Here is a 12,214-nt window from a genome sequence, read left to right as displayed (position 1 = left end):
ATGCTCACTGAGATTTGCAACTCTTGAATTCCAAGCGATGGTGAACAACAAACACACCCAGGCCCTGCGATGTGCCGTGCAGCTCTCTTTGCTTTTCTCTTCCAGACTTTGGGTTTAGGAATCCTGGGGGCACGGGGCCGGGATGCCCATGGGGTGGATGGCGTGGAGCATCCCAGCTGATGGGGAAAAGCTTCCCTCCTCACCTGCAGGATCATTGCTGTTCCCACGCTGGTTCTGAGGTTGACCTCTTTGTTTTTTCCCAAGTGGAAGCCCGTGAGGTCAGCAGGGCTCAGTGCAGGCAGAAGTCGCTGCCAAATTAAGGGATTATGAAAACTATTAAAATAAAGGAAGGGCTTTAGCTGGGGCTGGAAGGTTTGTGCTGCTAGAAGGAGAGGCTTTTCAGGGATTGCTGATCGAGCATCTGCTTAATAGCTTCCTGGCTTGGGGAGAGGATTGTTGTCTTTGACAGAGGGAAATGTGTTTTCCTGCCTTTCTTATTGTAATTGAGGTGTACAGACTTTTTATTCAGTGATGACCTTTGTTTTGTTTGTGGTAGAACAGCTCACGTCAAGCTTCTCTTGCATTGCAAGACAGCCCAAGAAGGGCAGGTCTCTGTTTTGAACCATCTTTCTCCTTTCACTGTAGCATTGGCTGCTTTTCTGTGTGCTTGTGTTCTGCTTGAGCCCCGTTCCTTTTATTCCTTATGTTGGTTGAGCTGCTCTGTCCATTTGCTTTTATCCACAACTGTCACACTCGTGGTTTAGGGTTTGCTCTGCTACCAATGCAGCTGCCTGCCGCCTCACCTTTTCCTCCATGAGTTTCTGGGCTAACTTGTTCCTTATGGCATAGATGTGCCCTAAAGTATATGAGGTAGTTTTTCTTCTCTCCCTGTGATGGTGAGAGCTTTCTGGAAGCAAGAAACACGCGGCATTCCCATTGCGTGTCCCCATGTAAGCAAGAACTTGCCTGCGTTGGGTGCCTGGTGGATGAGTGGGCTTGGGTAGGGTTAGGCTCTCTTGGGATTGACAGCTCCCCTAGGAAAGCACCCAAGGAGTGAATTACTCAGTTATTGCTGGCAGTGTGATATCCTCCTCTCCCTCCTGTCAATGCCCGGACTCTGATGTTGTCCTTTTGTTTGATCTCGCCTTTCCTGTTTTAACGATGCCTTTTTGGTGCCATGTCTCATTGCACTTTCTTGGAGCTGTCTTTGATATCCTTTCCCCCTTTGTCTTCCATTTCCCTCAATTTTCTCTCTTCCTTCTTCCTTTGATTTTGTAGAAAATGACCAGGATGGACTTCTATGTCTCTTCCTCTCTTAAGCTTGTCTAATTTGACTTATCTGTCATTCACGGGCATTTCTTACCTAACACCCTGGCTTATCAACCCCAGGAAGCTGGCTGGTCCCAGGGATTCATGGCACCTTGGTTTGAGAGCTGAAATTCTTCCCTGTGCCATCATTCTGGAGCTGGAAGGGATAAACCTTCAGGGACCAGGGAAGGGATAAACAACCAGAACGGCATTCGTGCCTAACTGGGACATGGGCTGTGGGCTGGCTCCATATAGATCAGTTTGTGTTTCATTAACGTCTGGTTCCACCCTGTCTGTCGGTTTTATTAGATTAATTTATTACTTTCTGAAAGTGCCTCTCCAGTGAACTAAAATATCTGTTTACTGGAAGTATTTGGTTACCATGAAAAAGTGCATTTGGCAAGTCTTTGGCAAATATTAACTACTTTCTTCTGTTTCTCTTTGCAATGTAATTGTCTATTTGTCTCAAGTATTGATTGCTGAAGGCCTCGGTAATTATTTGGTGATTTTGGAAATGATCATTTGGAAGGATTGGATTACATTTGCAATATTAATCATTACTGTGGAGGATGGGATCTCTGCGGCTCCGATTGCAATGTGAACATTTACTGCCTGAGACTGAGCTGCTGCCTTAAAAGAACAGAATCCTTACTGGGGTTTTGTTCCTGAAACGGAGCGGATATTTGCAGAGAGGCAAACCTGGCAGCCGCAGTTTGCCTATCAACGTGCTGTTCCTGTTGGCAGGAGGAGTGGTCGGGCTGTAGTCAAATATGAAGGTGGTTGGATTTATTTACTTTGTGCTGCTCCAGTCTTGGCCAGATAACACAATACCAGGCCGGGCAGTCCCTCCTCCGGTGTGGGTTAGTGGAAGCAATGCCCAATGCAGCAGCAATGCATCTCGCCTTTGTGGTGCTCTGCAGGGGTGTTGTGCTTGCAAGCAAGTGTGCTGCAAAGAGCATCTTGCTTTGGGGGAAGGTGAGAAATTGGAAAGTCTCTGCTGGGAGCTGAGTAATTGGCACCTGCTATTATTGCGTCCCTCCTCCCTCTTTTAATAACTTGTTTGTGAGGATGACTCTCCTACAGATCTCATTACAAAGCTGTAAAACATGCTTGTTTTCAAAAAATAACAACACATGCATTCTTATTCCTGTCGGATCTGCAGACTACTTCCTTCTGCTGCTACCAGAGGGAGGACAGCTTTTGTCTCATAGGGATCTCCTCACTGCTCCCGGCTGTGCTGGGCAGCAGATGCTGTTCCTCTACCAGCACCAACCCAGCACAGCTGGGAGGGCAGTTCTTGCTGTTTTAGGCCTGGAAGCGAGGGTCGTGCAGGCTGTTTGAGCACCGTTGGCTCTGCCTTCATCTGAGCTGTGCACTGACTTGCATTGCCAGGGTGCCAAGGCATTTAGCACCCACCCCTGGGACCTCTTGTTGCAGCAAATCCCACTTTGTTCTGTTGCACACCGTGGTTTGGCTAATTGCTTTTAACAGTTTCATCTTCATGCTTTTATTAGTGAATCGTGATGCAAAGGGAAGCCGGGAGCAGTTTGGATCCCGTCGTGTATCATCGGATGACCACACTGGGCTCAGCTTTGTCCCCATGCACACGTTGGGAAAAGGCGAAATCGTGTCCGTGACAATTGTTTTCTTATTCTTTTCATTACCTTGCAGAGCAAAATGATGAAAAGAGCCTCAGAAAAGAGGGCATTGCAGCAAGGCCTGGCAGGGAGGTAATCTCTTTTCTTCGTACCGAGGTATAAAGATAATTCCGATCGGGATTGAAGCAGCGGCTGGCAAATAATTCTTGAACAATCCGCTTATGGTGTTCCAGGACGCGAATGAAAACCACTAATGGGATAAAGAAGGATCTAGATAATTATCTCGGCTGCATTAAGTCCTGTCGTTTCAGGAGAGTACTCTTGTGGACACTCATTTCGTGTGTACAAAATGCAAAAGCTGACCAGACGTTTTCAGAATCCAGCTCATCCCAAAACAAAGCCATCATTGCTCTGTGCTCAGCTGTCTTTTATCTACCTGGCTGGTCCTAATAAATCTCATTTCTGCTCTCTGCTATCCTATTTCCCTTTTTTCCCCTCCCTACAGCAGCTTGCAGCAGTGACACACATTCTATCCAGGGCAGATTTGAAGCCTCCTTCATCCCTTTTCTTTTTCTATTTGTTCTGCTGGTTTGGGCAGAGTTCCTGTTGTTTGGTGGGGTTTCTTTTCTCCTCTTTTTTCTGCTGGTAATGCCGTTGTTTTAAATCTATCTGTGGAGCTGCTTACGACATTGCAGTATGCAGGACATCCTTAAATTGGATCTATTTTTTCCCCCAGCAAGAGTTCTGCCTTGCAGCGCAGGGACTGCACTGTGCTCCAAAACAAATCCGGCTGCAGTTGGTTAATGAGGCTCTTGTTGCTGGCTCTTTGCTCCCGTTGTGTCTGAACCTAATGGATGCCCCATGGGTGAAGCAGAGGATGGCAGAAAGAAACTGCTTTATGTTGGCAGCAGCTGTGACATTTGGGTGCGTTTGGACCAGCTACCAGTGTCTGAGGACACTGTTCCAGGTTATAGGAAGACTTTCAGTCACTTTCCCATCTTCTTGCCTCAGTATGGCAGTGCGGTTGGGATCTGGTGGCTTTTGGAAGTGCAGAAGGGCTTGAAGGAACAAGAAGAGTGGTCTTTTCTTGGTGACGTTCTGCTTGCGCAGGAGCTCTTAAGCTGAGTTGCTCCTGCAGGAGGCTTGAGGTTCCTGCTCCCAGTTCTGGCCCTGTGGCTGTAGATGATGATCTGACTCCTAGCAGTTGTGCCTGGCGCAGGCTGTGCCCCACACCATTCTGCAAGAGGAATCTGCTGAGACAACCTCTAAAAGTCAGCTGATGGCAGTGTAAGGCGAGATTCCCATCTTACCTTTAGAACACTACCTCTTCTACGCGCCCTTGGATTGCACAGAAGTCTCAGTGGGCATTTTTACCTGGTTCTTACAACCACCACAATCCTGCTCAGTGGACCACTCGCTCACTGTCTCATTGCTCATCATCAGTAGAGGCATCACTGCGGTCTCCCTCAGCTCTGTGCTGATGCTGGAGTCCCACCTGGAGCTGCTCCCTGCAGAGCCATACAGCAGGATTCTGGCAGTGCCTGCAGAGGGGCTGTCAGTCAGGCAGGGAGCTGCTGTTTGCTGTGCATGGCACAGAGGTGTGGATTCCTGTTTGGTTTGGCTTCCAGCAGTACTTATCACATCTCTTACTGCCAGCTTCCTCTGGGCTGTCCTTTCTGCCCCTGCCCTGCCTATGTTCCATGCTGCAATTTCAATTATTCTTAGTATTTCTTTCTCCCTTCAACTCCTCCACCACATGAGCGCTGTTTAAACAGCTGTCACTCCTGAGCCCGTTTCTCCAGGAGGTGCAGTGATGGGCTGCACACAGGCAGCTCGTTAAAAGCCTCTCAGGGCTTTTCAGGATGGACAACCACGTAGGTGTACGATTGTAACTGGATCCTGTGTTGTGCACAGTTTTGATTGCAGCCGGTGCAATAACGATCCCTTCTGGCTGCTCAGCAACAGGAGAAATCTGGGTGACGAAAGGGAAGGGAAGCACTTTGGCAGTGGGGCATGCCCTCTCTTTTTGGTGAAGCGTAATAACAAGAGATGTACCTGTGCAGTTGCTGGGATGTGGTGCTGGAATACGAACCAGGCTCAGCTTCTCAGCATTAACAGCTTTCTGTGAAGTGGCTCCTGAGAATGGCAAGAGCTTTCTTAGTTGAAGCTCTCCCTTCCTTATGCGTTTGTCATCTATTAGCAGTGTTCCTGAAGTGCTCTGGTAATTGAGGTGTGGATGTGGTTGTACTGAAGTTGGGTGTCTCAGGGTGATATTTACACGCAGCTCTGCTTTCAGCTCCTCTCTCCGATGCGTTGCTGTGAGCTCTTATGGAAGCACACCCCTTGGAGAGCTGTTTGGGATGGAGTCAATGCAGAGATTTTGAGTCTGTGGCTGAAAAGAGGTTTTCATAGAACTACAGAACTGTTAAGGTTGGAAAAGAGAGCTGAGATCATTCAGCTGTGACTCTGGGAAATGGATGGGGGTTTTGGCCACGTGCATCCTCAGCTTCTTGAGGATTCTGCTCTCCGTTTGTGAGGTGTTTTTTCCTGCATTTAAATCAATGATTTTATGTAACCTTGGAGTAGAGGCAGCCTAACAGTTGCTTTCTCCTTTGTTTTCCAGCCAAGTTTTTCTAAGAGAGTAAAGCTTATGTCGTTCTTCCTAATCCCCCGGTCTCAGTGTAGCCAAATTGGGCAGTGGTTTGGGTGTCTCCAGAGGAGGTGGGAAATCCTTGAGTTGGACCAGAAATCCTATTTTTGGATGTAGCCAGGAGGAGAGAAAAGAGAGACTCTGTTGGTGGCTTTGCCAGAGAAGGGAATGATCTCCTGCATCAGGCTTCAGTGAATCCCTGCAGAAGGTGTTATCTTCGTTAAGCCCCCAATGCAAGAAATCTGCTAATTGGAGCTTTTGGTTGGACACTCGGCACCAGCTGCTCCCAGCACAGCAAACGAACAGGACCATGGCTGATTTCTCCTTCTCACCCCTATAGCAATGGGTAGAAGTCACCACAGGAGGAAAAGAGTCTTATTGGTACAGGCTCCATCCATTTTGCTGTTCCTAACCTGTACCTAATGCCTCCTTCTCTAATTTTCATCGCTCTGACTGCTTTGTTTTCCTTCATTGCAATCAAGAAATGGAGTACAATATTGCACTAAGAACTTCAGCTATTCAATTACCTCTCAGAAGCTGACTTAATTGGCTCTTTAAGTGATGGCTCTCCATTGTATGCAATCAGCACGACTCAAGGAGGGAACAGGAAGAGAAGAAGGACTTTGTTTCTAATCAATAAATAAAGGTCTTTGAAATAATACTACTTGCAATTTGTACTGCTGGTTAAATTACACTGAAGATGATAGCCTGTGCGTTCGATGTGGAGCACGGCTCTAACAGAGCAATAAACCTTTGCTCTCAGCAAGCTTGTGGACTGCTTTGCTTTGCTTCCAGCAAATGCATTTCTATCCTTGGTTTATTCTTTCCTCCCCCCAAGAATTATAGGAAAGCAAAACAAAACTGCTACAGAGCCCAGCACAGGTGGTTTGGAAGAGTCTGATATGTAATGACTAGTCATTTATTTTGCACCTCATAGAGTATGCAAATGAATATGATACCTGATGATAAATAATTCAAAATGGAGATGGAAGGTGAGGGGAGCTTAAGGGCAGAAAGAGCACAGGAGGAACCAGCAGACCCGTGGAGCCCTGTAGCACACATGAAGGTATGCAGCATCGTCTCATAAACCACTGGGCTAAGTGATGTTGCAGAAGAAGGATCGTTTGGGTTATAAATTCACTCTGTGCCTTCCTGTGGCCTGTTGGATGGAGCTCGGTGTGTTTTAACATCTGCCTGTGAAGGCTGCAGGATTTATCTTTGAAGCGAGATGTGCTTTGCTGCACCACCAGCAGGTTTTTGGCGGAGCTGTTTTTGTGAAATATAACCTGAGAATTGGTATTGGCTTAACACTTAAACTGCAGCCAGGGGAAGATGGAATATTCATCTTTATTGTATTTGTTTCTCTTGTAACGAGGCATTACTGTCTGTTGTAAAGGAGACCGTCCCTGAGCCCAGAGAGCATGCCCAGTTATTTGCTGCTTGCTCCATTAGCTCGTACAGAACTCCCAGTTTTTATGTGCGTGTGCTTTTCTGCTCGTGTAAGCCTGCCAAGGGCACATGTTTGTTGAAGCTCTTGATGCAGTTAATGGAGGTGTGGGTCTGGGATGCCCGATGAGGATCTCCCAACTTTCTGCTTCCCATCAGGCAGCACAGAGCTTGATGCAGCATCACACCCCCAGCACTGAATGCATGCCGTAAAGAAAAGTAAACGTTAAGGAACAACGAGAGTGCCGTAAGCATTTGATTTGATTTACATCATCAAAGCACTGCATGAATTGCACGGCTCTGTGTACCCTATGGAAATGTCTCTGTATGGGAGTGATGCAGAGCAGGATGCCAGTCCTTTTTATTGCCAGTGAAGCCAAATGAAATCCCCCCAGGGCCTCATGGCAGAGGGTTCCAGCAGCTCCTCAGCATGTATGTCTGCCGTCCTGCCCAGAGCGTGGTTGTGTGCTCGGGTTCGCTCCTGTTGTACCCATCCAGTTGTATTGGGAAGAAAAGGAGCCCGGCCATCCTGGCACACGGTAGTGACAGCACTTGGAAACTTCAGCTTCTCTTTTCTCATTCCTGATTTCTTCCCAAGGGTGGCTGCAGTGCTTTTCTTTCCAGGACTTTGCCCAAGTTGTTACATCTCTGAAGATCTGCTGCTCTGGGTTATCCCACAATTGGGATTATGACCTTAAATGGAGCATAGCGACAGCCAAAGGCTGGGAAAAATATTATTGTGGGAAAATGCAGTTGCTAGATGTGTTCCATGTTGTGAGGCTGCTGGGTCAGGAAATGCTTGTGAGTGTGCAGAGGAAATGCTTGTGTTTTCTGAATGCTTGTTGCATTCTTTTTTTAATTGCTTGTTAAATGGGAGAGCATACCTCCAGTGTAATGCCATCAGATACGCCCTGCTGTAAGGGGACCGGGAGGCATAAGACAACACTGAGGGAGGACAGTCTGGCTTTATGAACCCGTTCATTTATTTATTGGCTCCTGTTCATCCCTCTAGAAGAAAAAAAGGAAAGAAATAAGATGTCTGTTGTCAGATCATTTAGCATGCCATGTCCAGACCAGTTCAGTAGCTGGAAATGCGACTGTGAAGCTGCTCTGAAGTTGCCAGCCTTGCTGCATGGCAGCAGGAAGCTCAGCGGGGCTGGGTTGCTCCCATGCTAACAGATCTCTTTAGTGTCTGTAATAAAAGATGCAGCCGAAGTGTGGGTTGCACAGCCGTGCCCAGGGTGAACCCACTGCAGCGCACATCTGGGAGCAGCTGGATACGCTGTGCAGCCCCATCTGAAGCCCTTCTGGGGGGAAATTCAGTATAATCAAGGTAATTTATGCTGATGGTTAATCACTCGCTATTGAAACATGGGCATTTTGTGTCAGCTCGAGGCCTGCAGAGGATGAAGAGCTCTGTATTGCCAGCCGTGTGCCCAGTGCAAACCAGGGATCAGTCAGCACACGCTGGAGCACTGTCTCTTTTCCTGGCGATGCCCATTGCTCTCAGTGGGGAAGTTACAGGCGTTAGCAGCAGAATGAATTTCCCTTCATGTGCGGCAATCTGCCCTTATGGCTCCATTCCTCAGCCTCCTGTCTGATGTTAAAGAATGTATTTGTCTTTGCAGGTGTGTGAGGCTGTAGCAGCACACTGGTGCCCTGCTGGCTGCTGTGTGCCTCCCCCTGAACGTGATGGGGGAAGGCAGGTCCAGGGAATGAGCTGCAGGCTTGTTCTGTCTCCCTGCGGAAAAACAAGTCACTCCTTTAGGGGCAGTGATTTATAAGGCTGCCAGGATGGCACCGCTCTAAGCAGGCTTTGGACGTGGCCATCCATCCGTAGCAGTGTACATCCTCATGCTGTTACAGTTCCTACATTCTGCTTTTTCAAGGCCCTCCAGCTTAGCAGTGAGATCCTTTGGAAAGCTGTCCTGCTGCTGCGGTTGTTCCCATTGGCCACAGGTTGCTCCTCACCCTGCAGGGATGGAGCCCTTCTACCTGCTGCCTGGTGCTGGTCCTGCAGCTCACCATCATGACCTCCACTGCCCCGTCTCAAGGTCTGAGAAAATTGGATTGGGTTTTTCATGGTGGCACACTGCAGTCAGCATTGCAGGGTGACAAGGCTGATCTGGGAAGCTGGGTATGAAGGGTGAGTCATGGACCTGGGGTGGGTTCTTTATGGACGCCTCCAGAGGATGAAGCATCTGTTGAACATCACTGTGTGCTCAGATGACAGCTGGCAGCACCAGGAATGGAGCTGAGGGACCATTGCTGCAACAGCATCTGGATGCACCCGGGGTCCCTAAAGGATGTAAGTGCAGAAATGCCCCCCAGGCATCATAGCAAAACTGAACTACTCTGTGCAGAGGAAACAGGAGCTTGAACTGAGCTCCAAGTGCTTATGTTCTGCCAACTGCAGCCACAGGGTGCAATGATTTTGTCATGGAGGATTACCTCCATGGGCTCAGGCACTGTTTCTTACAAGGAGATGGGGCTTCCCTCCTTGAGGTGGGGTGTCCTTGCACCTGCTAAACGTGTCAAACTGAATCTTTCTACAGCACAGCTTCCCTCTGGGTGGAAAGCCTGGAAAGCTGAGCCACAGCAGCCCCCGCAGCAACTAGTGCTACCTTCTGTATGCCACCAGTGAAGGTAACAGCATGTGAAATGCTGAAAGTATGAATGCATTTAAATAGGTGTTGTAAGGAAATGAGATACCTCAACTGCATCTCCGCTCATGGAGAGCGTGAGGTGGCTGCTTACAAAGGCCAGGGCTGAACAGCACTTCAGGAGTAGCTGTGAAATGAAGCATTGACACTGTGCTCTTGCAGTCCAGGGCTGCAGGAATTAAGCCCTGACTTGGGGTGGTTGTAAGGGAGAACAGATGGGTGTCAGCATTGCTGGATAACCCCTCCTCGTGGTCTCTTGGCTGCTGAATGTGGAGAGAGAGAAGCAGGTCTTCCTCTTCCCTTAGCAGTATGTTGTTCTTCCCAGGAATTATCCTTGCATGTGAGATGAAACAGGAGACCTCAGATAGCATCGACGCGTACAGCTGGGCTAAGCGTGCTATTTAATGGCAATGTCTTGTTTCCTCTCTGGAGAGAGGAAAATGCACCCCATTATGTGCTCATGTTACAAGCCTGCACCCTGGGGGATAAATGTTTCAAATATTGATGTTGAATAGTTTTTAAAAGGCTCTCCATGAGTTTTATTTGAAGCATTTTGCAAATTATTGAAGAGAGCTGAAACAAAACGCGGTGCAGATCAGCTCATCGCGTGATCGGGATCAGAGGCTTTAAAATCTGCTGCTGCTGCCCACAGGACAGCCGTGATCTGGTCAGGCTCTGGTACTGCAGGGAAACTGGGACCTGTATGTGTATCTGTAGGCAGAGCAGAAGTTCAGTGTATGTGGACAGGCAGTGGATGAAGGGAACGCTCTCAGTATCCTTTCACTTTAATACAGTTGCACACATTGCAAATGAGTTCCTCTTTTGGAAAAAGCAGTAGAACCTGACTTGCATTGAAGTTCACTGCTCTTAGCACAAGTGGAGCCAGGGACTCCAGCCAGAACTTCTGTGATTTCCTTGATATCTCTGCGACTCGGTACATCCCTTTAACTTTTCCATATGTGTTCTCTGATTTATAACGCAGCAGTACTTTATTTTGCTGTTGTAAAATTCTTTCATACGCTCGGCGCTGCCAGAAGCTTCATATGTTATTGATTAAACAAACTCCCCGTGCTCCAGGATCTCGGCTGTTCTGAGGCTCGATGGCTGCGATGCTCCTTCCTAGCAGGAGCTGGGGAAGCACAAGGTCCCCACACTTCCTGCTGCTTATCACCACGTTAGCCTCCTGTTTGCAGAAAGGAGCTGTGTTTTCCACCCTCTCCAGCCACCTCTGGTGGGCCTGACAGCTGCTTATGGTTGTTTCATGGGAATGATGATGATGTTGGGTTGTAGTGATGTTGGGAGGAGGATTAACAAGAATTTCATCTCGACTCCTTCTCAGGCAATTAGCGACAGCTGCTGTTAGAGAAAGGGCACGATGATTAACACAGTGACCTTTGCAAAGATCAGCTTGCCTTCTTGGAGGCATTCCTGTTGGATGGGAAGAGGAGCCATTAGCGCTGCGGCACCGAGCGGGCTGCGTGGGCTTTGGTGGAGTGAGGTCTGTGTTTCATTAATAACACAATTAGGTTGTAATGAAACGGGGTTTCCTGTTAGGCTGTGAGGCATTAGCTCTGCTTTGTGTTTTTGTTTCATTACGGCATCTATGGGGAGGCAGCCCTGCAGGCTCGCACAGCAGCTCTTTGGGGCTGTCTTGTGGGATTGCACTCCCTGGCTTTGGCCCTGCAGTGAGAACAAGGCAGGAGGGGCAGCAGTGCAGCCCAGAGGTTGCATGCAGCGGGAGCAAAGTGAGTTTCTCCTGCACGTGATGTTTGCCATCCTCCATGTGCCGGGGCTTCTGATGTGTGAGGGGCAGCCATGTGGATTTCTGCAAGAGCATTCCCATGCACAGGAGCAGCATGTTTTGTGCTGCCATTGGGCACATCCCAGGGCATCCTCCATGCCGGCTACACCATGCAGAGGGAAAGGCATTCCAGGAACCCTTAGGGTTGCTTTCCATGCCCAAGCGTGATGTGTCCTCTTAAAAATCCTGCGGAGCTGCAATTACTTGGAGGTTTAATGACCCATGATTTCTGTAATGCCTTACTTTGTTCACTTTCAGCATGTTTTTATTCCCCAGTCAAATGGAGAGTATTAAAAACAACAACAAGAACAAAGCCCTCGCTTTCCATTTGAGAGAAAATGCTTCGAAAGCTGTATTTGTGCTACACAGGTAAATAATTAGATTGCTAATGAATTAGGTTCGCTTTGAAGAAGAAAGCTGCAGTGTTCCCAATTAAGTTGTGGTGTGGGAGGAGAGGTGCAGCAATTCAGAGCCATCTCTCCATGCCATGGGATGATAAAGGGCGCTGCCAGGTCCAGCACTTGGTTTAAATTCCCCCTTTTGGTGTTTTTCTATTGCAGGAAGTTAGGAGAAATAACATCTTTATTTTTTTTGCACAAAACGTTTCCTTTGTGTCAGTTTGAAATGAACAATATTTGAATCGAATGGCTGCTTGTTCCTGTAGCTTCAGACATGGAAAATGGAAGTCCGTGTGGTATATTTTCATTATATCACTCTATTTTATATGCTTTTCATCATGAGCTCTATT

General features: G+C 48.0%; 1 protein-coding gene across 3 annotated transcripts in view; it reads left to right on the top strand.

The window, feature by feature from the left end:
• Positions 1 to 12,214, top strand: part of MGAT4B (alpha-1,3-mannosyl-glycoprotein 4-beta-N-acetylglucosaminyltransferase B) — a 34,682-nt gene that overhangs the window by 4,135 nt on the left and 18,333 nt on the right. Inside the window, exon 1 of one of the 3 annotated variants that reach the window (XM_015875668.2) lies at positions 11,790 to 11,835. The exons of the other annotated variants lie outside the window; for them this stretch is intronic. Within the exon in view, the coding sequence (XP_015731154.1) occupies positions 11,805 to 11,835 (31 nt within the window). The 5' untranslated portion in view covers positions 11,790 to 11,804. Of the gene's footprint in view, positions 1 to 11,789; positions 11,836 to 12,214 lie in introns of those variants that run through there. 3 annotated transcript variants of the gene reach the window in all.

Source organism: Coturnix japonica, chromosome 13, assembly GCF_001577835.2.
Source record: "Coturnix japonica isolate 7356 chromosome 13, Coturnix japonica 2.1, whole genome shotgun sequence".
Classification (NCBI taxonomy): Eukaryota; Metazoa; Chordata; class Aves; order Galliformes; family Phasianidae; genus Coturnix; species Coturnix japonica.
The sequence above is the reverse complement of the archived record's forward strand: the minus strand, read 5'-3'. Positions and strand labels throughout refer to the sequence as shown.